The sequence below is a fragment of the Muscardinus avellanarius genome, assembly GCF_963383645.1.
Source record: "Muscardinus avellanarius genome assembly, chromosome: 10".
In the NCBI taxonomy this organism is placed as follows: domain Eukaryota; kingdom Metazoa; phylum Chordata; class Mammalia; order Rodentia; family Gliridae; genus Muscardinus; species Muscardinus avellanarius.
The window spans coordinates 47857326-47884231 of record NC_137796.1 but is presented as its reverse complement, the minus strand read 5'-3'; the positions used below and the strand labels follow the sequence as shown (position 1 = coordinate 47884231).

General features: G+C 55.2%; 2 protein-coding genes across 6 annotated transcripts; both read right to left on the bottom strand.

The window, feature by feature from the left end:
• Positions 1-2635: 2635 nt before the first annotated feature.
• USF2 (upstream transcription factor 2, c-fos interacting) lies at positions 2636-11206 on the bottom strand (the record flags this gene model as incomplete). Of its 5 annotated transcripts, none has more annotated exons than XM_080703064.1 (10): positions 2636-2782; positions 2876-3004; positions 3153-3247; positions 9230-9288; positions 9598-9685; positions 9803-9953; positions 10361-10561; positions 10671-10789; positions 10892-10938; positions 11145-11206. In XM_080703064.1, 10 exons carry the CDS (start codon positions 11204-11206, stop codon positions 2693-2695), a joined length of 1041 nt encoding a protein of 346 aa, XP_080559190.1. In that variant the 3' UTR covers positions 2636-2692. The 5 variants fall into 5 exon arrangements, with proteins under 5 accessions (XP_080559190.1, XP_080559191.1, XP_080559192.1 ...); XM_080703065.1 differs by having other exon boundaries at positions 10442-10561; XM_080703066.1 differs by lacking the exon at positions 10361-10561.
• A 1017-nt stretch (positions 11207-12223) lies between these two features.
• On the bottom strand, positions 12224-26881 carry LSR (lipolysis stimulated lipoprotein receptor; the record flags this gene model as incomplete). Its single annotated transcript, XM_080703556.1, has 11 exons — positions 12224-12259; positions 12354-12967; positions 13174-13305; positions 13392-13451; positions 13578-13754; positions 16065-16211; positions 16790-16842; positions 18886-19009; positions 25332-25676; positions 25793-25870; positions 26149-26881. The coding sequence occupies 11 exons, from the start codon at positions 26879-26881 to the stop codon at positions 12224-12226; spliced, it is 2499 nt and encodes an 832-aa protein (XP_080559682.1).
• Between the last annotated feature and the right edge of the window lie 25 nt (positions 26882-26906).

Sequence of the window (26906 nt, the reverse complement as noted above, 5' to 3'; positions counted from 1 at the left end):
ACAGGTTCTGGGAAGGATACCAGATAGCCACAGCCCGGGGAGTTCCTGCCTGAGCCCCTGACCCCCTAATACACGTGTTTTCCAGCTGTTCAGAACCTCTGATGTGGCTTTAGTGACTGGAAAGGTTCAAGTGCATTATTTTTGGTACTGAGGATTGAGGCCGGTGATACCCCTAGCCCTATGTGTGTTTGTTATTGGAAATTTGTATGTTATTGGGGATTGAACCTGAGAGCATTTTACCTGGGGTACATTCCCAGCCTTATTTTTATTTTGAAACAGGGTCCATCTCGCTAGGCTGAGAGTTCACTACTTGCTGAGGCTGTCTCCAAACCTGTGATTCTCCTGTCTCAGCTTCCCAATTACTGAATTACTGGGATTATAGGGATATGCCACTATGCCTGGTATTTACTTTTTTTTTTTTTTGATACTAGGGATGGAACCCAGGGGCTTTCTACCTCCGGGCTACACTCCCAGACCTATTTTCTATTTTATTTGGAAACAGGGTCCCACTAAGTTGTTGAGAGCCTCACTAAGTAGCTAAGGCTGGCTTCGAACCTTCACGATCTTGTCTTAGTCTCTCAAGTGCTGGGAGTGCAAGCATGCGCCACCACTCCTGGCTAGCATTCACTTATTTTGAAACAGGGTCTCACTAGTTGCCCAGGGCTTTACTGAATTGCTGAGGCTAACCTTGAACCTGTAACCCTCCTGTCTCAGCCTCCCAAGTACTGGGATCATAGGCATGTGCCATCACATCCAGCTCTTGAGGGCACTTTTGGCCAAGGAAGATGGCAGTAGCCCGCATTGTTTGACTGTATCTTCTATTCCAGTGCATGTAGTAAGTCACTTGTGTCAACTGGGGCCACCTGTCCCCTGAGCAGCCCTGGCCTGCCCCATCCTGGGCTCTGTTCAGAATCTGGGGTCTTGGCTGCCTTCTCCACCAGTGAGCCCAGGTGCCTAACCTTCCTGACCCAGGGCCTGTACTCAACATGGCAGGGCACAGTGGTGTGCTAGGCCTGGCTCAGCAGAGGACTCATGCCAAGTCTGCATTTGGTGGTATCCTGTTGGTACCTGGAAACCATCAACGGTAGTCTTTATACACACTAATCGCAAATACCACTGCACAGGGGTGAACTGAAGCCAGTGGTGGTGCCTTCATCCTACCCACCACCTGGAACACTTCACGGTTCATGTGGCCCACAAATCTCAATTCCAGAGATGGGCCCTTGGCCACTTTGTGACCCAACCCAGGGAAACCCCGTGTCAACCAGCCACTGGAGGCTGGGGAAGGATGCTGCAAAGGAGAGAATGTTTCTTCCTGGCCATTGAACTGCCAACACCCATTTGAGACCACCAAAGCAGACAGGCACTAGGGGAGTGAGGGCTGCTCCCTGCCATGGCCTCCTTGCCCACCCCATCTGGTAGCTCCTCATGCTGCTCTCAAAGATGGTTTCGAGAGAATGGCTGGGAAACAGAGACAGAGCTCTTGAAGGGAAGAGTAGACGGGGTGTGGGGGGGGCAGCTCAGCAAGCAGCCCACTGGCAGGCCTAGGTCCTGCGAGCAGCCTGCATGCAGGAGGGACCCTCAGGGGGATCAGCGGCATCCCCGGCTCTACCAGGTATCACCGCATCACAGCCCAAGTTTCATCATCGGCCAGGGGCAGGGGTCACAGCACTGGCGCCAGAGCCACAACATGAGGCGACAGGTTGACGGGCCAAGCCTGGCTTCCTGGCCATTTGCCCTCTCTGGGGGTGGGGGGACTCAAGGCCAGGCTCCATCATTGGCTGGTGCAGAGGGGAGGGCTTCGGACCAGAGCAGGGCCTGGAGCCAGTCTTGTTTTCAGAACTATTGACCTGGGAGACCCCAGCCTCTTCAAAAACAAGGGACATGTCCTTGACCCAAGTTCTCCCAACCCCTGCCCCACACCGGCATGCCTCAAAGAGGATATCAGTCCTTAATTCCCCCATCCATCCAATCAGTGGACTGGGTACCAGGTACCAGGTACCAGAGGACAGCAGGGACTGGCACACTGCCACAGCTGAAGCTCTGGCCTTAGGGAGCTCTACATAGATCCTGGTCCACCGGATGCCCGAGATGGACAGACACAGACAGACAAGGCGGGGGCCACATGGGGCCAGTTTATTGCAGTTAAATACCTCTCTCTCTCTATTTTTTTGTCCATTTTTCCATAAAGAAAATTCACACACGCATACACACACGCATACACACACGTGCACACTCACACGCACGCATACATACACACACACACACACACACACACACCCAAAGTGGGGCAGGGATCCAGAAACAAGAGGTGGGGTAGGACATGGCCTCCCTGCTTAGGTCCAGGCCCCAGGAATGCCCCCCTCCCCAAGCTCCCTCCTTCCCATAAGCACCCTGTCTCAGTAGATCCAGAGACAGAGGAGGCAGCGGGAAACGGCAGGGCCTCCAGGTGAGACCACTACAAGTGCTGGGGGCTCGGTGAGGGCCAGAAGGGAGGCTGACAGACAGACGGGGAGGGCTATCGTTTCCAAGTTGAGGGCGGTGGGCAATGTATCCACAGAAATGCATTATTTCTCCCCGTTTTTGTTAAAAATCTACTATAAAAAACGCAGCTGGGGGAGGGGCATCTGTCCCTCTCTGTGCTAAGGGCTGGGGGAGGGGGCAGCAGAGGCCAGAGGCTGCAGGGCAGGCGTCACTGCCGGGTGCTCTCGCCCACCAGCTCCAGGTTGTGCTGCTGCAGCTGGGCTCGAAGCAGGGCGTTCTCATTCTTCAGCTCCTCGATCTGCAGGAGCAATGGGGACAGGCGAGCCAGGGGCTGGCTCCCGGAACTATGAGGTTCCTGGGACCCCCGCCCAGCTCTAGGCCCCAGCCCCACCTGTTGCCTGAGGAGCTCGTTGTCCATTTGCAGCCGTTCGGCCTCTTTGAAGGTCTCCTGCATGCGCTGGTTGGTCTGGCGCAGCTCCCGGATGTAATCGCAGGCCTTCGACAGGATCCCCCCTTTACTCTGGGGCGGGGGGTGAGCAAGAGCATCAGAGGAAGCACTGCCCACAGGCCCATCCCAGGACGACTCCTGCACTGGTGCCAGCCAGGCTTCCCCACATGCAGTAAAGGAAGGTCGAGTGGCTTCCTGCACAGAGGGTAGAAACACTCACCGCTCCCGTCTTGCTATTGTCTGCGTTACAATCTGGAATGATTTTTGAAAGTTGGACGATCCAGTTGTTGATCTTGTCCCTCCGCCTCCGCTCCACTGTAGGAAACACAGTGATAATGGTGGCGACGCAGGGGATACCAACACAGGTCACTGCGCAGGGCAGGCACTGTCACCCCGCCACAGAGGCACAGCACAAGCGCTCCTAAGATCCCGGCTGTGAGTGTGGAGGCGAGAAGGCAGCCCGCCTCGGTGTAGCCACACCACTTCTCAGGAGGAAGAGCTAAATCCTAACCCGGTATAAGTGCAAGGCACTTTTACCCTCTGGCAGAAATCAAAGGTGGGTTTGTGTGTCCGAGTTTGTCAGCCTATCCAGCAAACTTGTAAGAATTTCAGCCAACATTTAAAATCTAGAAACTTTCAGCCACTATGGTGGCACACACTTCTAATTCCAGTGCTTGGGAGGCTGAGACAGGATCACAGGCTAGAAGCCATCCTCAGAAACTTAGTGTAGTTCTCAGCAAATTAGCAAAACCCTGTTTCCAAATAACAAAACAGGTCTGGGGAATAGCCTGTAGATAGAAGGCCCCTGGGTTCCAAAGCCAGTAACACACACACACACACACACACACACACACATCTCTCTCTCTCTCTCTCTCTCTCTCTCTCTCTCTCTCTCTCTCACACACACACACACACACACACACACACACACACACACTCTCTCTCTCTCTCTCTCTCTCTCTCTCTCTCTCTCTCATCTAATCTGCATCTTTGACTTCTTTTGAAAAACAGGAACTCTCAGCACAGGGTCTTTTATTCTTGGGGGCAAGAGTCCCTTTACACAGGACCCAGTGACCTGCCATCTCCTACAACCCCTACATTTGATTCTATCTCCCCAGAAACTTTGGGCCCCGTGATATTGCTTTCCCCCGCAACTTTATTTATTTACTTATTTATTTTTTTGTGGATCTGGGGATGGAACCCAGGGGCATTTGACCTCCAAGCTACATCCGCTGCCCTATTTTTTATTCTTTATTTTGAAACCGGGTCTCACTGAGTTGCAGAGTGCCTCAATAAGTAGCTGAGGCTGTCCGCGAACCGTGATCCTCCAGGTCTCAGCCTCCCGAATGCTGGGATTACAAGCGTGCGCCACCACGCCGGGCTTTCCCCGCAACTTTAAATAAAAAGCAGCCAAGCATGCTAGCACATGCCTGTAATTCCAGTATTTGGGAGGCTCAGATAGGATCACAGGCTTGCAGCCAGCCTCAACAACTCAAGTCCTCTGCAACTTAGTGAGACCTTGTTTCAAAATAAAAACCAAAATAGGGCTGAGGGTATAGCTCTAAGGTAAAACAAATGCTCTTGGGTTCAATCCCTAGTACCACAAAATAAATAAATAAAACCCAGTCATGTCTTGCTCCTGCTTAAAATCCAGACTGGCACCCGTGGCTGACCTGGCCTTGGGCATTGGTTCCCCCAGGAACATGAACTCCACACCTTGAAGGCTAAGGATGGCAAACTAAGATCACTTGAAAAGCCCAGACTTAGATTTTACTTCATACACGGCACGATCTCACTCACACTGTTAGTTGAGTGGCAGCTGCAGTCATGGCATGTGCTGTCCCTCCGGCCATACCCTGCTCTAAGGCGCCTCTTCTCCTCCCTCTCTGGCCACTCTTCCCCAGCCCCTCCTCCTCTGCTCTCTTCCTCAGAAATCTACCAGTATCCTCTGAAAACGGGGCCTACTCTTGTGCTGTCGGGGCCAGGATGAATCGCTGCTAGACTAAGGAATCCTGTCACCGAGGGCAGCCATCTCTCACGGGGGCTCTGTGGCCAATGCAGCAGGAAAAGCCGAGCCCCGCACAGGCCTGGTGGCACTGTCCACCGTGTCTCCTGCAGTACTGTCTGTCGCCACAGTTTCGGCAGCAGCTGGCTTTTCTCTAGCCTCAAGCCAGGCTTGCTAGCTGCAGCCAGGCTCACTGGCCTCATTCTGAGCCATCGGGGCAGGGATGGGTCTGCGTGTGTGGCACATCTCCTGTTTGAATTGACTTCTGAAAAGCTTACTGCCTGTCCAGTAGCTCACAGGGCCCTCCACAAGGCTGGAGTCCAGGGTGGAATCAAGCCCTGGTTCTGCCCTGCTGTAAAGTGCATGAGCACAGGTTAACACTGACCCCATAACACACGTGTTAGTGAGGACTGCATACAGTGCCCCGGGAAAGCCTGGGTGGCGCAACACTGCCTTCATGGAACTGGGGGTGGGATGAATCTTCTGAGGAAGACTTAACATTTGGGCTGGTTCCTGAGAGAAGGGACATCAGACATCTCAGAAATGGTGACATGACAACACATGGGGTGTGTGGAGTGGGAGGAAAGAGGCTGTACAAATGGTCCAGGGCTTGCCTGTCCCATTCGCAGGGTGAACCTCGTCTCCTCCTCTTGAGGGCTAGCCCCTTTTGTTCAGGGCCTGCCACTTGGCAGGTGGTGACTCGGGCAGGACCACAGCCTGGGAAGACCACTACGAGACATCTGAAATGGAGGAACCCAAGATCATGGCCACTCCACAGAACCCCAATTACACCACATTCACTTAAAAACACGTTAGCAACAAAATCTGCTAGAACTGAAGAGAGAAACAGACAAATCCACAAATCTAGTTGGATGCATCAACATTCCTCTCAACTGGAGAGAGGAGCAGACAAAAAATCAGGTCAGTAAATGTGAACATTGTGCCAACATGGCCTGCTTGACAGCAGGAGTTTCCACCCACAGTAGACACACACCTGGGAGGCGGCACACATGCCCTTCTTTGACCCAAGAAATCACAAGGAAAGCTGGAAAATATTTTGAGCTGAATATAATGAAATTATATTCATTACAATGAATTATAATGAAAACGCAATATATCTAGGTGGAATGCAGGTAACAAGAGTGTTAGAAATTTGCAACTATATGAAGGCGGATTAGGGACAAAGATTTGAAATCATCTTAACAAGTGAGGAGGGGTAGAAACAAACAACAAAAAAATATAATCCCACAAATAGAAAGAAAGAAGGAAGGAGTTAGTAAAAGTGAAAATCAATGAAATAGAAAAAGCAACTTATGAATAACTGAATTTCTGGCAGCAATGTTCCAGTTCAGCTCCCCCCACACCACCCCCACCCCATGCCTTCTCTGTGACACACCAAGGGTCCTATACTCCCTCAGGCTCCTGCAGGCATCTTTGGGACAGGCTCCTTACAGAATCAAGAAGGTGGGAAAAACGGTGCTGGGTGGCACATGCCTATAATCCCAGTACTTGGGAGGCTGAGACAGGATTGCAGGTTTGAGACCTGTCTCTGCAACTTAGCAAGACCATTTCAAAATAAAAAATGGAGATGGGGTGGGGGAGAGCGAAGGCTGCAGGTATAGCTCAGAAGTAGAACACCCCGGGTCCATCCCTAGGAACTATCACGCACATACACACAGACACACACATATGCAGGGAAAAAGCTGATGTGAAATCCACTTTAGCATAGAATCTTGAAGTCTGTGGACGTGGGGTAAAAAGACAGCAGAGTAGAAAGTGGCCCTGGTCTTTTTTTCTGGCTTGGGTGCCAGCAGCAGGGCTGTCCTGACTGCTCTGGAAGGAGTAACACTGCATGAGAACCTTCTGGAAAGGGAAGGGAGACAAACTTTGAGGTGTCTCCAGGACAGCCAGAGATGAATTTTTTTTTCTCTTTCAGTACTGGGGATGGAACCCAGGGGCATTCTATCTCTGAGCTATACCCTCCAGCCCTAGTTTTTATTCTCTATTTTGAAACAGGGTCTCATTGAGTTATAAAGGGCCTAAGTAGCTAAGGCTGGCCACGAACCTGCAATCCTCCTCCGGAGCCTCCCAAGTCTTGGGATTACAAGCGATAAAGATTTTTTTAATGGCACTTTCAAACATGGGTCTGGAGTCATAGAAGAAAGAATGGAGTAAACAGCTTGTGCATCACCAGGATCCAGGTGGTAAAACCCTAGGAAGATGTGAGAAGCAGTTCTCATCTTGCTATAGCCAAAGACTCTTCTGGAAAAATAGGAATGATGAATACCTACAACTAGGGACAGAGCTGCAGGGCCATTCCTGGCCTCATGGGCTGTACTTCTGAGACAGAAGGCAACACCAGGCCTTGCCTGATGTGAAGAAGCACCCAAGACAGGTTGGAAGCACACGCTCCGCAGCCTCCCCTCGGATGAGTCACTTGGAACCTCTGGGGAGAGCCCCAGACATCTCGTTAACATGCCTCCCAGGAAAAGTTGGGAAAGGCAAAGGGCATAGGACAATCCGTGAGGACAAAGTCGGAAGGAACATTACCAAGAAGCAGGGGGACAAGCATGGTTCGATGCTTGGAGCTAACAGGTGAGGAAGCCAGTACATTTGGCAATGAGGTCGTCATGGGTGACCTTCAGTGGAGCCAGACTAGTAGGGCCAGACTGCCAAGGGAGCAGAGGGAACAGGCAGGTGGAGGTCAGCTGTGCAGGCTAGGAGTGGGAGGGCCAGCTTAGAAGCCTGCTTTCTGAAGGAAGAGAACTACCCAAGACTGGTTGGAGGTGGACGGATCCAGGGAGGCCGAGCAAGCGCGATGAGAGTGGGGCTGGAGGTCACCCCAAGAAACGGGCTTCCGCCTCCCCACGCGGCACACCACTTGCTCTGGGCCTGCCTCATCTCGGCTCGCTGTGTCCTTGCTGGGAGTCGTAGGGAGTGTTAGTGCTACTCCCCAGAGGACAACACAGGTGAGTGTTCAACACCGGCCTGAGGGAGGCCCTGCAGCTGGGAAGCGGGGAGCTGGGCTGAATGCGGCAGCTCAGGGTCTTTGTGCATCCCCAAATCTGAGTGGTCTGCTCGCTACGGCGCGTCAGGCCAGTGCTCAAATGTCACCTCTTGAGAGGCCACTGCAGCACACAGCCACCGTTTTCCTCCATCTCCTCACCCTGCTTTGTCTTTCAGCAGGTACACTATTGTGCCACCAGATGCCATGTCATAGCTTTGTGTAGCTTCTGTTTCTACCACTAACGACCATCACGAGAGGCAAGATTTCGTCTGGTCTATTACCCACCATCCCTGACGGCCTAAAATGTGGCTGGCACAGGGTAGCCATGTGTTGGCTAACAGCATGAATGCAGTGAGTGTTCAGGATGGAACTACACAGGCCAGCGACCCCCACCCTGCATCTAGCACCTTCAGGACTTGGGGCCTCGCCCTGGCATCCAAGGCCTTCCGTGACCCTCCTGGATCCAAGGCAGCCATGTGGAACCTCTGCCACGACCACACCAGCAGCCTGGAAGCGACCAGAACCCCTCTACCTTGTGCTCCCCCACTGGATCGGCACTCCCAAAGGCTTCTCAGGGAAGCCTCACCTCACTGCCCTCCAGTGTTTTCTCAGCCACAGCCCTCCCTCCATTGAGTATCCGACACTCTGGGCCAGACTCCAAGCCTGGACCCAGGGTCAGTAAATATTTGCTGAGTGGTGGCTTTTTGATGTCACCCACAGGCTGCTACGTCCCCCACAGTGGCGACAGTTAAGGTGGGAAGACTAGGGGAACACCACTGAGGAACTAAAGACCTCGGGGTGGGATGTGGTCTCTGAGAAAAGCAGGATGCTCTGGCCTTGGCCAGTCAGGGATGCAGCTTCCTGTAGCTCCCAGCTCCCACGTGCACCCCAGGGGACTAGAGCTGCTGCCTCAGGGAAGGCACACACAGGAATAAGGGGCGAGGACCCAACAGCTGCTCTGTGGAAGGCTTGGCCCAGAAGAGCCAGATCAACCTAACTCCTCCAGAGAAACAGGAAATCCACGTGGGTGAACGTCAACTCTGCTGTTTTAGCTGTTGGCGTTAATGCTAAATCACCAGGTGGGCATGGCAAAAACATCTACCTGTTCCTGTTTCCTTCACCACTCTATCTTGACCCGTCCTACGTGCAACAAGCCCCAGTCCGGCACTTGGAATGCAACCAGTAGGAGACTCCAGCTGCCTCCCAGTCTGCGATGCTAAGCCAGGGCTGACGGTGCTAGGGAGGCTGCAGGCTGGGCTGGCCCAGGAGCTCCACCTGCCCTCACCTTCATTGTGCTGAGCTCTCCTTCTCTCATCCCGGGGTGTTCTAGTTCCATCAATTTTTCTAGAAAAGGAAAGGGGGGAAAATGGGCATGTATTATCTCAAGCCCTTTTGCCCAAACACTTATAAAGCAGCCAGAGTTGATAAGTGTGTTTGCAAGGTAAACCTGTACACAGAGAGGGGGGAAAAAATCCGGTCCTTTCTTTACTTGTACTTCAGAAGAAAAAGCAAGCTAAAAAATGCACCCGGCGCCTGCTACGTGTGGACTCACCCATCTCCAGCTCCTAGCTGAAAACCCTCCCTCCCTTCCTTTGGTCTATATACCAGGCCCTCCCAGTGGCCCCTGCTCCTGGGACAGACTCCTGCACCTACGGAGAGTAGGGGTGTGTCCGGGGTGCAATCGTCCTCTGTGTTCCTGTCTGAAGCACGTCCTGGGGTGTCATCATGACATAGAACTGGCCTGCAGGGAAAGCAGGGGTTAGCGCCAAGATGGGGCAGAGCTGGAATTGGTTGGGGGCTTCCCTGCCTAGGCCCGCTGCCTCCCCTGCCTTGTACTCGGGCCCCTTTCTCGGCTTACCTCCAGCCTGCAAGCTCTGGTCTGTGGTCTGTACAGACACAGCTGTGGTATCTCCCACACTGGACGCCGGGAAATAGGCAAATCGTGCCTCCCCACTGACAGCCTCCGCTGCAGGGCTGCCACCATTGCTGAAGGGATTTTGGATAACAGCCTGGAAAGTAGGACAGCGGCCACCCTTAGTCACCCCTGTCCCTCTATTCCATCCTCCTGATGCTACCTTTGACGTTTCATGCATTCTCTGTGGAGATGGGGAGCCCTGTGTGTACCATGCTGTCCTGTGTTTGGGACAAGCCCTGGATCTTGGCAGCACTTACTTGCTTAGCCTGTCCACTTTTTAACCTAAAAGGTTTTGCTCTTTTAGACAGCAGCTCCATTTTGCAAGAAGAAGAAAAGTGCATCCCGAGAGACCTAAAGATTCTCTATACACAGAATCTGACCCCGCAGCCTGCAGGCTGTTAGATAACAGCTGTGTGCCACTGCCCCACCCCCTGAGGCTCCCCAGGGCCAGAGCTAGTAGGTGTTCCCTCTCTATACCCCCAGGAGTGGCTGGGCACCTACCAGTGGGAAGGGTGCTGCGGGACCTGGGGGCACAGAGGCTGTGGCAGGGCCCGGGCGCTGGGCTGCCCCGTCCACACCCACCTGGGTCACAGCCTGCTGCCCCCCCGCGAAGGCAGCCGTGGACACGACGCTGACGGCGCCAGCTGTGTCGCCCTGGCCGTCCAGCTGACCATCAGTCACCTGGACTACGCGGTATGTCACCTGCAGGGGGCGGCAGAGCGACGAGACCGGCGCTGGGGCCAGGTCCGAGCCTTTCTCAGCCCGCCCGCGCCGCCCTCCGTGGCCGCGGGCTCCGGCCCCGCAGCCTCACCTGTCCTCCATTATTCTCTGTGCGGAACTGGTACTGGATGTTGTGGTCGCCGAACGCCGCCTGCTGGACGCTGGCGATGGCCACCGCCGTCTGCTCCTCCGCCCCAGGGCCGTCCCCGCCTGCGGTCGGAGGAGGGTGGGGGGAAGGGTCGGCGGTCGGGGTCACGGCGCCCCGGCCCCTCCCTGGGCGGGGGCCGCCGCCCCGTGACCGCCAGCACTCACCTTCCTGCAGCTCGACGGCCTCCTCTGCCTCGGGTCCCTTGTCGTGGCTGCGGCGGGGGCGGGAGGAGAGGGTCAGGGCCGGGGCCGCCCGCGCCGCCCCGCAGCGCGGGCCGGGGTCGCGCCGGGGCGGGGTCCCGGGCGCGGGCGCCCCCTCCCTCGCGGCCTCCATTTTGCGCCGGGCCGCGGCGCTCGGGATCATGGCGGCCCGGCCGGCAGGCCGGAGGGCCGGGCCGGGCGCGGGCGGCGGGCTTACCTGGCGGCGGCGGCGGCGGTGGCCGAGGCAGCGGGATCCAGGCCCGGGTCCAGCATGTCCATGGGGGGCGGGGGCGGGGGAGGGGGGGGCGGCCGGGGGGGCCCGGCCCGGCGCTCACGCCGCGCGGCAGGAGGGGACGGAGGAGACACGGGAGCCGCTCGCGCTGATCACGGGGACAAACAGTGGGGTCATGTGAGGAGGAGCCGCCGCCGCCGCGCCGCTCCTGCAGCCGCCGCCGCCGCCTCCGCCTCCGCCGCCGCGGCCCGGCGCCTGCCCGCCGCACGCGGCCCGCCTGCCTCCCTCCGAGCGCCGCCGCCGCCGCCGCCGCGGCTCGGGGCCGGCCCCCCGCCCGCCCGCCCGCCCGGGGGCCGCCGCCTCCGCCCCGGCTCGCCGGCTCGCGCGCCCGCCCGGGCCCGTCCGGCGGCGGATCGCTGCAGCCGCCGCCGCCGCTTTCTATTTTTCCCCCTTTTTTCCTTCTTTACTTGAGCTGCGGCGCGCGGCGGCGGCAGCGCGAGCCCGGGGCGGACGCGCGCGGGGGGAGGGCGGCCGGGCGCGCGCGCGCTGTCTGTCTGGGTGGCGGCGGGCGCGCGCGGCCCGGGCCGGAGGGCGAGGCCGGCGCCGCCGGATGGAACGCGGCCCGGATGGAACTCCCGGGACGCCGAGGCGGGCTCCGCCGCGCGGGGCCGCGCAGGCCGCCGGGGTTGCGAGACGGCAAAGTAGGTCGGGGAGAGGGGGAAGGGAGGGGGCGCGCGCTCCCGGCGGCCGCGCGCGAGGGTGGAGGCGCATGCGCAGCCGGGGCGGGGCCGGGGCGCGCACGCAGGCCGGGCGGGGCACGTACTCCCGTCCCGGGCGAGGGACCCCGTCCCTTCCGGACCCCGCACTCCAGCTCCGGGAGAAAACCAGTCCCGGCGGTTCTCAGACGCACGCCGCAGCTGCCCGAGGGGCTCGTGCAGCTCAACCACTGCTTCTCAAGACTTCACCTTGTGATTACCAATTTTATTGAATTTAGAAGAGGAAGATCTCCATCAATAGTCCAAGTTAAAAAAGTGAAGTACAAAAGCTACCTACAAAACGTGAGATCAGACGACTAAACTTTCCCGACTCAGGGCCAAGTTCTGCAAAGAAGAAAAAAGAGGAGGGCGTGAGCTGGGTGGGGACGGAGGAGGAGGGGGCCCTGCAGGGTCTGCTCCCCGGAGAACTGCAGCTCACCTTCTTAAGCCTCCTCTCTCGGGAGGCCTGGGAGTCAGTCTCAGAGTATGGGGGCGGCGGGGGAGGGTAGGAGGCCTCCTCCTCTTCCTCTTCCTCTCTGTAAGGTTTTCTCCTCTCCCGTGGATCCTTTTTCCTCAAGGCCTCTTCTAGTAGACGCCCATCATATTGGGGGTCCCCTGACCTGGAGCCATCATCTCGAGGATCGCGGGACCGGTGGTTCCGGGATCTGGGGTAAGCGGATGGGTGGTCCCTGGACCTGAAGTCATCGTAGTGAGGATCTCGGGAATCTTGGTCATAGAGGTCATCGCGGCTGCGGCTTCTAGGAGGTGCATAGGCAAGCCCTCGCCGCCCACCACCTGGGGGAGACCTCCTGTATTCAGCAGAGCTCGGCCGGGTCAGGTCATCCAGAGCATCTACGGAATGGGCCCGGGGCCGCCTGGCCCCCCAGTCTCCTCCTCGCCGCTCTGCTGGGGGCTCCTGCTCCCATCTCCTGGGGCTCCGAGGGGAGTGGCGGCCCCATTCCTCATCCCCATCACGGATGGGGGTGAGGGCAGGAGCCCTGGAAGGCCGGGTTCGCCAGTCATCTTCATGGAGTGAGGTGACTTCACTCATGGCTGTGGGGAAGGGGGTTGTCACTGATCCTGGGAGGCGGCCAGGACTCAACGCCCAGAATAAGGGGTCATTAATATCACCTCTTGGCTAGTACACTCCCTAGGGGCCACAGTAGTAAAGGAGGGACTATGGCCAACAGGGTAGGTATCGAGGAGACATGCTTCCCTCTCCCCTTCCAGAGCCCTCAGGGCCCAGGGCTCCTGCTCACCCCGTTCCACACGGCCATTGGGGGGTCCAGGTCGAGAGGGGTCAAAGTTGGCCAGCTCCTTTTCCATGTAGTACAGGACCCGCATGGAGTCATCCTGCTGGCTGGCCTGGATCCTGTAGCCACTGCGGACTTCTAGGGACAGGTGAAGGTGACTGGTTTGGGAGGTCCAATGTGGCCCAACCCTCCCTTTTATAAATATGTCCAACTTGGGTTCTTACCAGAGGTCACGCTGCTGTCCGTGTCTCGAAGCAGGGGTACCTGAGCACTGTGGCCACCGACTGGAGGAGACTGGCTGTCAGTGGCTGCCCACCCAGAGCGAAGCCTTGCATTTACAGCACCCCCACCCACTCTTCCAGCCCCAGCCTCCTTTGTGTCCACTGCTGCCCGCTCCCTCCAGGTCTCACCTGAGCTATTCCTCTCGAAGTCTCCAGTGTACCCTCCAGGATACCCATTGTACACAGGGCCCATTGATATCATGGCTGGTGGTGGGGGTGGAGTCTTGGCAGGGGAGAGGTGGGCGTAGGTGCTGGGGGCGTAGATGCTTGGGACGCCTGAGGTCGCTGCTTTGCCGGCTGCGTACACTGGGAGGGCACAGTTTGCATGAGAAAGTGGCCAGAACCCATGCTGCCTTATACTGTGATGGAGTTCTAAAGACATGCCCCCCCCCCACCGCCCTGTCCCATTTCTGCAGTGCCCGAGACTAGTGGACATCAGCGTTGCTGAGTTCCTATCTCCTTAGTGATTCTTCATGGAGCTTTCAGAATGGGGAAGGAGGCAGTACACTGTACACTGGCACCCCACATCTCCAATTTGGCAGGCCAATATTTCTCATCTGATGTAACTGTTGCCAACATTTAACAATCAAGAAGTTTTATGTGAGATTTCAACTTTCCAGCCACCTCACTGAAAGATGTGAACATCTACTTATGTGCTTACAGGTGACAGCGAGCAAAGCCACCCCTTTAGATGAAGACTTAGAGCTGGGCCTGCCACCGTCCCTATAAGCTGGAAACAAGCTTCCCCTTGGGCAGCCAACTCCCTGCTCTCAAACAGTGAGTCATCCTGGGGAGCCCATGCCGGAACTTCCTCCACGGCCGCTGGGCTCCCCACTGGGTCATCTTCAGGGTAGAGGCAGTAGCCACGGAGGGAGGCACACCGGGCCCCAGGAGTTTGCCTGTCGGCCTTGACCAACTAGCAAAATACCTCCGACTCTGGCCACACCCATTTGTGCCCTGCCTGCCAGGCTGAGTTAGACAGCCCAAGGGCAAGTCCTTGCTTGCTTCCTCCCCCTGGCAGGAAGCTGGGTCCTGGCAGCCCATCCAGGAGCAGTCTACTGGGCCCCAGGAAGTCACTTCCTCCTTGAGACTACACATGTTCAGGGAGACACCTTGTGCCTCCAGCTTGGCTCAGAAGCAGCATGCTCAGCCCCACGGGGAGAAGCCCCTTCATTAGCTCAGGTGGTTCCCCATGTAATTAGCAGGCACAGCTGCTGCTGCTTCCCGATGGGTCAGGTGGGGCTGCGGTAGAGGTTAGCAGAAGTAGCAGGAAAAGCCTCAGCCAGGTGATAGGCTCTCAGGATAGCATGTGGTCCATTTCAGTGGGTTAATGCAAACTTAGTGGCAGCCCTTGGGGTTCCCTCCTGGATCTGTAAAATGGACTAACAGCCATCACCTGAGCCAAAGCTGTCTGCTAAAAGTGATGGGGGAGGGGAATAAGATGGCCATATAATGGTGCAGGAAGCAGTGGAATTTTCTTCAGGAGAGGTACATTTGGGGGGAACAAGGCTGCCCACCATTGAGCTGAATGTCCTTAACACCAGCCAGTGTGGATGGATCCTATGGAGGAGAGGTCCTTGTGTGTGGCAGGGCTCTCAGGTCTGCACCCTGGCACTAACGTTGACAGTGGCAACACCCAACAGCTGTCAGACATGAAACATCTTATACATTAAATGCTGCACACAGGAGTTCGTAATCCCCAGCTGTAAGCCCCATTTTACAGAGGCAAAAACAGATTGGAAGAAGGAGGGCAAGCAAGGCTCTAGGCACCGAGCTGGCCTCAACCCCCCCACACCCACGCTTCTAACTGCCTATTATTTTCCTGTTAACGTTGGACTATGCGCTGGGTGGCTGGTCTATCCAGATGCCCTCCTGAAGGGCAGTAAGGAATGGGCCACAGCTGTTGTCCTCAGGAGGGGACTGGGGCAGCGATGGGAGGGAGACTTTCTTTTCTTTCCCCGGCTTCGTGCCCTCTCCTCCTCCACCTGGTCCCGCTTCTATTCCAGACCTCCTGCAGGTACCCACTAGGTATGTTTGTGCACACCACCCCCGCACTAAACGTCTAGCTCGTGTAGATGCGTGCTTTTCAAAGTTGAAGCTGGGCGTGGTGGTGCACATTGTAATCCCAGTACTTGGAGGCTGAGACACAAGGATCCAAGTTCGCAGTGAGCCTCAGCTACTTAGTGAGGCCCTGTTTCAAAATACTGTAAAATAGGAACTGGGGGTTTAGCTCGGAGGTAGAATGCCCTGGGTTCCAACCCCCAGTACCACACACACACAAAAAGTTTGCTGAAATAATACCCTGTTCCGCAAACTGCTTGTTTCTTTTTTCACCTGAGAATTTGTTTTAAATGGGAGCTTTACTTCTCCCGTGAAAAATGGACTTTTTATATTGTTGGACACTTTCCTTTTACCATGTGCATGAACTGTACTGTCAAAATAAATGGAATTAAAAGTTGAAGTGAGTAAATGATCATTGAAGATAGCAGGTCCTCCTTGGCCAACTTCCTACGGTTAACCTTCTAACCTGCGGTCCAGTGGCACTGGGCTGGGAGGCAGGCAGACACGCTCAGTGGGTGGGTGCGTGGGGCTGGCACCTGGGGTGGGGGTACTTACGGGCCTCCGGGCAGCAGCACTTATCCGGGCAGCAGGGGCACCTGACATAACAGCAGCAGGTGTGTGGGCAGCACTGGCACCAGCAGATGCCCAGGAGAAGGAAGATGAGGAAGGCAGCCAGGCACACCACAACCACGAAGAGCCAGTCTGCAGAGAGACGAGATCAGCCCTGAGCTGGGAGGCCTGGTGGAAATGGGTGGAGAGGGACAGCCATGGAAGGACAGTGACGGAAAGGCATGGACAGGCTGTGCAGGGGCGGTGCGGAGCCAACACTGGGGCACAGCAGTGTCTGTGCAAAGTTTGCTGGGGAACTTGCAACCCTCACTAGCTTCTACGTGCCAGAGGTCGGGGCATAGCAGCAGAGGGACACCTAGCCTCCTACAACCCAAGGCAATCTTAGGACCTTTCCCTGGGAGCCGATGGACAAGATAGAAAACAAGAGGCACACTGGTTAGAGAAAGATGGACCATAGCTTTTAGGAGGGGAGAGAGCTGTGGCCCAGACCTGAACCCCTGAAGAACACAGTGGGCACCAGTCACATGAGCCTCTGCCTGCACCCCACACACCCCTCCTCGCCAGCTCTAGCCCATCCCCAAGCCCACAGCCAGGCCACTAGATGCCACAGAGTCAGGCGGGGTTAGTAGGGGTGGGAAGAACACCAGAGAGAAAAGCGGTATGCTGGGGCTCCCAAGAAAAGCCCAGCTGAGGACTCTGCCCCCCCATACCTTCCATGGGCCCCGCCTGAAAACCAGGTAAGAGTTCAGCTACCCCTGAGGTCCTACCTGGAGGGACAAAAGAGAACAGGAGATTATGCTGGTCAGAGCCAGCTGGGCTGCCTGGCCCCTAAAGCATGCAGGCCACTTGGTGGCAGGTGTGCCCTGCAGCGGGAAGGGGGCTGGTGGTCTAGGAGGGGCCTGGTGTGTGGTACCACCCTCCACCCCTGCCCACATGTGGGAGCTGTTGGGTATGAAGGCTTCTATCCACTTTCACAGGCCCTAAGTTCCAACACATATCCCAATGAGAACAACCAGCCCAGGTGACAGCAACAGTCCTGTTGCAATTGGCATGGCAGGCACAGCACCCTACGGCCCACCAAAATGTTTTAATTTGGTTTCCAAACCTGAAAAAAAATATACTGAGCATGTAAGAATGGATTGTCTTATTTCAAAGCTAGCCTCAGGAACTTAGCAAGACCTTTAGCAACTTAATGAGGCCTCATTTCAAGTGGAAAATAGGGCTGAGGGTCTAAGCTCAGAAGTAGAATGCCTCTGGGCTCAATCTGCAGTAACAAAAGAAAGAGTGAGCCATGTGCTTCCGTGACCGGGAGGGTTCTATCCTCTCCTCACGCGCTGTCACACATGCACACTTCCTAACCCAGTCTGTGCTTCTCTTGGGTGCCTTGGGAGCGCTGTGCCCCACGAATGTGCGTACACATCGATCCTTCAGGCTCTCTCCAGAGATGAGGGGATCAGCACGGTCCTGTGCATGAGGCCAAAACTCTTTCCTTGACACCAGCGTTACTTGCCTCACTGATCTCTCCGGAGGGTGCAGCGGGGTTTTCCAGAGTCTCTGTCCATGACATCACTGCCCCAACGGCTACTTGGTTGTGTGTTTGTATACCCTGTGCTTTAAAAAGTTCCCAGTTCCAAGTTCTCATACACTAAACCACCACAGACAAAACCCACAAGAACGTTGAACAAATCCTCTAAGAGCCTGCATAACGTTTTAGAGTAGAAATGGGTTGCCAAATGTGCATCTCCCCAGCGGGTTCTACCACTCGCTTGTGAGCTCGTCTTGTAGCATGAGTGCCCTCGACCCTGCTTCCCCATCACACACGCATGCAATGGCTCACGGCATCTGCACATGCCACACTGGACCAAGTTGCCCCTGGCCCATGTGGCACCCTTCCAGGCAGCTCGGAGGCCTCCCAGCCAGCCTGGGCTGCTGGAGGACACCCTGTCTGCCCCTGGCCTCATTCTCCGCACACTGTGGTAAGCCACGCAGCCATCCCAGCAGGGCAGAAGACAAGATTCCCATGCTTTAGTAAGGGACTCTGGGTGCCCCATAGCCCTAGGGATATGACAGGAGGGTCTGGCTTCTTTGTACTTAGACAGTTGGCCCTCCATATCCAGGGTGGATTGAAAATATTGAGATGTTGAAGAAGAAAAAGTGTCCTTTCAAACATACTCAAACTTTTAGCCTTGACATTATTCCTTAAACAGTACAGTGTAACAACTACTTCCACAGCAATTACATTGTCTCAAGTATTAAAACGACCTAGAACCGGGCATTGCCACGGTACAGCAGGCTTGTAACATGGGAGGCTGAGACAGGAGGATCGCAGGTTCAAGGCCAGCCTCAGCAACTTAGCGAGACCCTGTTTCCAGTACTATATGAAAAAAAGAAGTAACCTAGAGATGAGCTAAAGTATGCAAGAGAACTGGGGTGCAGGTTCTATGTACATACATATTTCCTATTAGGACTGTGAGCACCCTCAGGCTTCAGTACTGGCCGGGCCTGGAGTGAAGCCCCACAGATCCCAACGTGCACACAGTCAGTCCTCTTGCCGCCCATCACCTCTGATCGCGGCTGGGACTTTAAGTGAGACTGAGAGAGGCCTCGGCTCTCTCCACCCTTACTGTGGCTCTGGCTGGCTTGAAACACAGCGCCGAAGATCCTTCCTGGGGTGCAGGGCATAGAAAAGCTCAAGTGACTGGTGGTGCCATGAGGGGGCAGCAAGCAGGCGACAGCTGGAGGGCAGACGGAGGACACAGAGCAGGGACAGAAGCAGCCCACCCCAGCCCTGAGGGCACAGCCCTACTCACCAAGGACGATGAGCTCTGCATAGGCCTCATTGTTCCCCTGGAGGTCCTGGGCTGAGACCACAGAGCAGTAATACACACCACTGTCCCCCCACGCCGTCTGCTCAAAGGTCAGGTCAGCATCTGGGTCAGGAGGAGACATACATGTGAGGATACCTCAGGGGAGGGCGCCCAGGGGAGGGGCAGCAGGCCATGCAGGGGAGGCAACAAGGGGGCAGGCCGTCAATCAATCCAGTGAAAACGAGTTCTTTTTTCTTTCTTTGGGTGCTGGGATTTGAGCCCACGGGGCATTCTCTGAGCTACACGCTCAGCCCTTTTTATTTTGAAACAGGAGGGCTCACTAGGTTGTTGAGGCTGGCCTTGAACCTGCGATTCTCCTGTCTCAGTCTCCCAAGTACTAGAATTACAGGTGTACACTACCACACCCAGCTGAAAATGAGTTCTTTCCAAGGCATGCTACCTCTTTCCGCACTGTTCTGAATACCAAACACAGGTTACTTCAAGAAGCCTGAGAGGTGGTTGCCACTATCCCCTCTGGGTACACAAGACACCTGGTGCGGCGCCTGATGGTGGAGCTAGGACAGGCCACCCCCAGGACCAGTGCTTCAATAGACCCTCCACCCCCTTACTTCCCAAAGCCAAGGTCTGCCAGCCCAACAAGGGCCAGGCGCCTGGTACAGACGGGGGATGCATCCAGAGCAAGGAGGCAGCGGTGGCCGGGCCAGATACCAGATAGGAGGAGAAGCCCAGGCACTGGGAAAGTGGGTGTGAGGTGTGGGAGAGAGACTGGTGCTCCCAGTTCCCAGGGCCACCCTCCCTCCCTCCCTCCCTCTTCAGGGTGAGGCCCAAGGCTTGGGCTTGGGGAAGCACCCTCTGAAGCAGCCCCAGGCAATGAGCCTGTTAATTATGCCGCTAATGAAAGTCTTTTAGTACATCCGGTTTCCTCTGTACTCCTCAGGCCCTAATTAGTTAAATCCCTTCAGCCATCACCAGCATGGGACAGGAAGAGGTGAGAGATAAGCATCCCAGCAGGAGAGCCTGCAGTTCGGGTTACTTTCTCTGCGGCCCCTCTGGTTCCCACTGCCTTGCCTGGCCCAGGGACCTGCTGTCATCCTGCAGGACAGCTCTGAGAAATAACTGTGGGTGTCCCTGCACCCACTGGAACATGTCACCAAGAGCTGCAGGAATGGAAGAACATGGGCCTCTTCCTTCCCCAGCATCCCCAATGCCTTCTCCAGTCCGCATGGCCCTTGGCCACTGTTGCACCAGCCTCGTCCCACCATCTCCTTCGCTTGCTGGGCCTCCCACACTCCAGGCTCCATGCTGTCCCCAACACACTGGCTCAGACCTGCGGCAGTGTGAGCTCCTGCTCCTTTGTCTCCTGCGGCGTGCCTGCAGACCCTCTCCAGGCTGGCTCCTCCTCATGGAGGAGGGTTCCCTAGCCATCCTGACTCACAGCCCTCTTGCCCAACTGCTGACGTAGGTCACCCAGGTGCAGAGACGAACACCCCCCTTCACCCCGGCCTCCTCAGCAATCTTCGCAGACTCCAGTATTCAGGCACATGGCTGCATTCAAATAAGACACTTGATGCAAACAAAGAAGCAGGGAATGCACCCTACGTCGCAAGCAGTACCCGAGGCACCCCCCCCCCCTGCCGTATGCTGGAAGCAGTGCTCCTCCAAGCGTGGCCTATGCACCTGTCGTTCCCCAAGACCCTTTCGGGAATCCTTGAGGCCAAAGTAATTTTCACTGTAATACTGAATATTACTTGCCTTTCTTCTTAACCTCTTCCAAGTAAATGGTGGCATTTTCAGAGAGGAGGGGACATGTGAGTGATCTCACAATAGCCTGAAAGCAGCTTTGAGGATCCAGCTGCTTCTATTCAGCAAGGCTTTAGAAAACAAAAAACAATGCCACTCTTTAAGATTTTGGGGGTTTACACGCCTATAATCCCAGAACTTGAAGGCTAAGACAGGAGGATCATGGGTTTGAGACCTGCCTCAGCAATTGAGATTCTTGGCAACTTAGTGAGTGATTCAACTTACTGAGTGTTTAAAAATAAAATATATAACCCCAGTACTTGGGAGGCTGAGACAGGAGGATTGCAGTTTTGTGGCTTGCCTCATGACTCATCACAACTTAGACCCTGTTTCAAAATAAAGAATAAAAATTAGGGCTGGAGGTGTAGCTCAGAGGTAGAATGCCCCTGGGTTCAATCTCCAGTACTGCTAAATAAATAGGTAAATGGACTGGAGGTATAGCTCAGAGGTAAAATGTCTCTGGATTTAATTCCCAGTATGAAAAAAAAAAAAACCATTTTGGGGGTTTTGAAATATAGGGCTACTTTTTCATAAAAATTGTTACTTTTATAATGAGTTTATTATAGTCATTTGAAATCCTACAATCCCTCCCAGTTTGCTAGCTGTAAAAATAAAAAAGTTTTGAGGTCCTCAATAATTAAGAGCAGGAAGAAGCCAGACACAGAGGTACACACCTATAATCCCAGTACTCAAGAGGCTGAAACAGAAGGATCAGAGGTTCAAATCCAGCCTCAGTATCACAGAGAGACTTGGCAACCTAGAGAGACCCTTTTCGAAAACAAAAAATAAAACAGGGCTGGGAGTGTAGCTCAGAGGTAGAACATCCCTGGGTTCAATCCCCAGTACAGGCAGACAGAAAGCACCAGGCATAGAGGTGAGGGCATGCAGTTCTAAATGAGACCAGAAAAGGCCAGCAGAGGTGACCCTCAAGGCCGATGCAGAGGAGTGGAAGACGCAGCTGTCCTCCATCTTAGGCACAGAGCCACCATTCACTGAGCACTTCTGTCTGTGCTGTATGTAACAGATCCACACTTTCACCAACTCCTCAAAAACATCAGACTCTCCTACACACTCGCTGCTTTTCTACAATGCCCTCTTGGCTGTTATTGCCCATTTGTATCTTTGAGATACATTAGTAGATGCCAGTGCCATGGACTGGGGCACCCAGTAACTGGTCTCACAGAGGTATCATGGAGGAGGGCTGGGGGCAAGGGGCCAGTGGCACAAAGCTACTGGACTCCCAGGCTGGGATTTCACCCCTATAGCCCACTCTGTTGGCCTAAGGCAGAGTGGCCAATGAGAGACAGAGAGATAGATAGAGATGGGGATAGAGAGAGTGTGTATGTGCATTCTACCTGAGCTACACCTCCTGCCCTATTATTTTTTATTTGGAAACAGGATCTCACTAAGTTGTGGATGGCCTCATTAAGTGGCTGAGGCTGGCCTTGAACCTGCTATTGTCCTGTCTCAGCCTCCCAAGTACTGGGATTACAAGCTGAACCACACCTCTCCAACACCAAAGCTGAAGAGATGGTCCCTGCCCAAAGCTGAGGAGGAACCTCCTACCATGCAAATAATTCTACAGGCCATATGTTAAAACCCAGGGCTTCCGGAGCCAGATCTGGGCCTTGATGTTTTTGTTTGACCTGCATGTTTCAGAACTCATTAAAAAAAAAATAGGGCTTTCCGCTTCTTTTGGTTGATCCTAAGGTCTGGACCCATTTCCTTCCTTTAAGACGCACCCTGTTCCTGGTCACTGCTAGCCCTCAGATCATAGGGGCTGGGCACTGCTTTAATTGTTTTAGGTACAGGCAAAGAGGCCCTGGTCTCTGGTGGGAACTCCATGCTCCTCCAGGAGTCTGGTCCCTGGTTCCTTATCTACACCCAGCACAGGTAAGCCTTCAGAGGTCTGAAGGGCTCTCTTGCTGCCAAGAGTGGGGGATGCACGGACCCAACTAGCCTGAGGAGGTAGGAACATTGCCTCCGAAGCAGGAAGAACAGAAGAGGGGCAGGACCCACGGAGTGCAGGGGTACCTAGTATGCCCAGGACTACTTCTGCTTTCAAAACCAGGACCCTCAAAACACCACAGAGAAATCTGCTTCTCCCTGTCCTCAAAGCTGAGATGAGCGAGCCCCCAGGACTACTCCGTTTCCCAAAAGGACACACACAATGGGCATTTAGCTGTCATGGCCTATATCGAACACCAGCGTGGCTAAGGCAGTTTGAAAGGCCAGGCCTTTGGGGCCCCCGGAGCAGGAAGGGTCCTCCTCCCCCTGCCCCCAATAGAGCTACAGGTCACTCTGGAGTTCTGTGCCTACCAGAGGAAGAGGCCTGTTTCCAGCTAGCCTTCAAGGGCACTCTCTGTACTTGGGTTGTCCTGATAGAGGCTGGGGGGTGGGGGCAATGCCTGATCCAGGCTGAGTGGCCCCTAGAACAGAGGGGAGAGGGCCCCTATAGAGAGAACCTCTAAAAAGCCCTCTGACCTCAAAAACAGCAGGCTGCTTAGGGCTAGGCTGCCATGGAAATTCAGGGCAAGCCTGGCCCCTCCCCAGAACAAGAATGACAGGCTGTCCTGGAACCCTGCCTTTCCTCTAAGATATGGCCAAGTGGGAGGCATGTTCCACACAGCCTGGCTGCTTGGGGTCTGCAAAGGGATCCTCCCTTCCCTCTTTGCTCTGCCCTCTGCCCCATGCCCAGGAATCAATCTTTCTTAAAAAAAATTTTTTTGGTACTTAGGTTTGAACTACGGAGTATCCCACATCTGAGCTACACCCCAGCCCTATTGTATTTTTTATTTTGAAACAGGGTATCACTAAGCTGCTGAAGCTGCCCTCAAACCTGAGATCATCTTGTCTCAGTCTCCCAAAGTACTGAGATTGCAGGCATGTAGTACCATACCTGGCTACAAAATTCTAGTCCATTAGTTCCACGTGTAAGCCTTCAACCCTGGCTCACTGGGGCTCATCCCCTTACTCTCTGCCTTCTGAATTCTTTAGAGCCTGGTCCCAGCACCTCCTCAAATCACATTGAAAGAAGTTTCTAAGAGAGACATATCTAAGTCCTTCTATGTAACACAACACCCAATGCTATTTTTTTTTTTGCGGTACTGGGGGTAGAGCCCAGGGTCATTCTACTTCCAAGCTACACCACCCCTAGGCTGGCCATGAACCCAGATCTTCCTGTCTCAGCCTCCCGAATGCTGGCATTACAAGCGCACCATCATGCCTGGTTACTTTCTTTGTAGCACTTAAAAACTACATAAAATTCACTTATTCTAAATGTTTTTGAAAAATGTGTGCATGTGTGAGCCTGGCAAGCTCTGGGCGTTCTCTATTAAAATCACTTGCTCCATGAGCACACCCATCATGGCCTCTGTACCACCCCTTCCCCACCATGACAAGCCAGAAGCCTGGAGACCCTGCCCAGAGTGGCAGGGTTGGAATACAGCTCTTGCCAGTTATACAACCCTACACAAGATACTTTATGTTTCTGGGCCTTGGCAAAATGACAATAGAATCAAACCATTCAATTACTGTGTGATCTAAAAGAGTCAATCCACATAAACCCAGATTAGAGTCTGGCCCATAGAAGGCCCTTTATAAATTGCTAACTTTTCTTTCTCTTGTGTGTATGTGTGTGTGTGTGCGCACGCACGCACGCACATGCACATGATACTGAGGGTTTTTTTTTTTTTTTGGTGGTACTGGGGATGGAACCCTTCTGCCTCCAGGCTACACTCCCAGACCTATTTTATATTTTCTTTGGAAACAGGGTCTCTTAAGCCAACAAGGCTGGCTTTGAACCTGCACGATCCTCCTGTCTCTGCCTCCCAAGCGCGGGGATTACAAGTGTACACCACCACGCCCAGCAAGGTACTGAATTTTGAACTCAGGGGCATTCTATTTCTAAGCTATACCTCAGCCCTATTTTTATTCTTTATTTTGAAATAGGGTCTCAGTAAGGTGCAGAGGGCCTAAGTAGCTGAGATTATCTATGAACCCGCAATCCTCCTGTCTCAGCCTCCCAAGTAGTGGGATTACAAGCATGTCACCACACTCAGCAATTTGTGTGTGTGTGTGTGTGGTACTGGGGGGTTGAACCCAGTGGGGGCTTTATCTGAGCTATGCCCTCAGCCCTATTTTATTTTTTATTTTAAAACAGGATCTCACTGGTCTCAAACCTGCAATCCCTCTGTCTCAGCCTACCAAGTGCTAGGATTACAGGTATGTGCCACCATGTCCTGCTAAATAACTTCTTTAAAGTTTATTTCCCATTGCTGATATTACTAATACAGTTACGGAATGAACTCCTGCCCCTCTCCATGTCTAGTTCTCTTGCTCTACAAGCACCTGACAGCATCTGTTGTGTTTATCTCCCTCTGTAATGTAAGGAAAGTGATTTGATGGTTTTACTTACTACTGAGTTCTCAGGGACTAACAGCCCCTGTTACGTGGCAAGTGCTCAATATATCTGTACTGTGAAAATAAAGGGATGGCTGGATGGATCCCTTCCTTAGTCAGTTCTCTCAGGTACTAGCGCACAAGAGCTTCCAGATGAGGACACAGGTTGGGGGCCAGGGCACCAGCCCCACCACCCAGCCCCCTCTGCCCTCGCCCCACGTACTTCCTGTGATAGTGATCCTCCGGCCCTGGTAGTAGTCTCCCAGGGTCACAGCGTTGCCCTGTTTGGTGGCCACAACCCGGACAGTGCGTACACTGTCCTGACACTCCACATAGGGGTTGTAGCCAGGATTGCCTGCTGCCAACTGGGCATTGATCTGGTTGTCCACGCTGGCTGGGGAGAAGGCGTCAGCAACCCGGTCCCGGCAGAACGATTTGTACTTCCAGATCACGATGGGCGCCGTGAGGGTCGCGCTCATCTGGTAGGTGCAGGGCAGGGTCACGGGCTGGAACAGGATCACTACGTGGTAGGGGTCAGACACAGTCACCTGGATGGCACTGGTAGGGGCTGAAGGGAAAAGTAGAGTGAGTGGAGACGGCTGGAGCTCAGGGAGACGGTGCAACAGAGAGGAGAGACTTCCTTGTCATCAGCCTGACGCTTATAAGCATAGTTTCACCGAGCGCCTGGCACGCATTGTTCCTTAATCTCCAGGACCAATGAGGCAGCTCCCATAATCATGCCCGTTTTATAGACCCACAGGGCTGAAAAGAGGCAGGTATGAGGTCACACAGCCATTTTCCTGGACTGTTCCGGCCATCCTTCTCCCCAGACTGTGGCCTCTGACTCACCCCAGTCTCCTCTACCCTTTCCCACTCTCACAGAAACCGGGTTTCTGCATGAATGGTACAAATGGGACAGCCCTAGTGCCCCCTGCCAAAGGTTCCTAGCTACTCAGGATTTGTGAATTCTGGGTGACCTGTTACCTCATGGGGTGGCTAAGGCCCCACAACATCTCCACCAGCCTCCTGCCTCATCCAACCCAGAGCCATCTCAAACACCGACAAATGCCCGCTGAAATACAAATCCCCTCGCCTCCGCCAGGGGAACGTGGGACAGCGGAGAGCTTCCCGCGGAAGACGGTTTCGGGTCCATAAGTCCGTCCTACCGCACACCCGCGCGAGGCGGGAGGGAAGCCCCCGATCCCACACCCACTCCAAGTCTGGCCACTGCTTCTTGGTCTCTTCTCTCAGGAAGCGTCGGATCCAGCCCTTCAGTACCGGGTCCCCGATACCCCAACACTTGGAGGCCACGCGGTAGCCCAAGCCCCCACCCCAGCACGTCCGGCCATCAGGCCCCACAAAGGGTCCTGCCCGCGCCGGCGATCCCGGGAGCTTCACTCCTGCGGCCTCGCTGCCATGGGCCGGGCGCTCCCCGACGCCGGGGGACCCCCCCTCCGGGCTCGCAGGGTCTCCCCGGCCCGGCGGGTCTGGGGGTCCAGGCCTCTGCGCCCCCCCCCCCGCATCCCCTCGTCCTCCCGCCTCCGGGGCCGCAGGGAACGGTGCCGCCGCCCGCCGAGCCCAGCAGCCGGGCCCGCACCCCGTACCTGGGCACCAGGTGCTGAGAAGGAGCCCCGCGAAGACCGCCGCGGCGGGGTGCGAGCGGCGCCCCCAGGAGCGCGGCCGGGCCGCGGGCGCCATCGCGGGCGTCTGGGCGCGCCCGGCCCGCGCGTCCCCTCCCAGCCCCGGGAGGGTCGGGGGCGCGGCGGGCGCCATGGCCGCGAGGGGTGCGCGCTCCTCC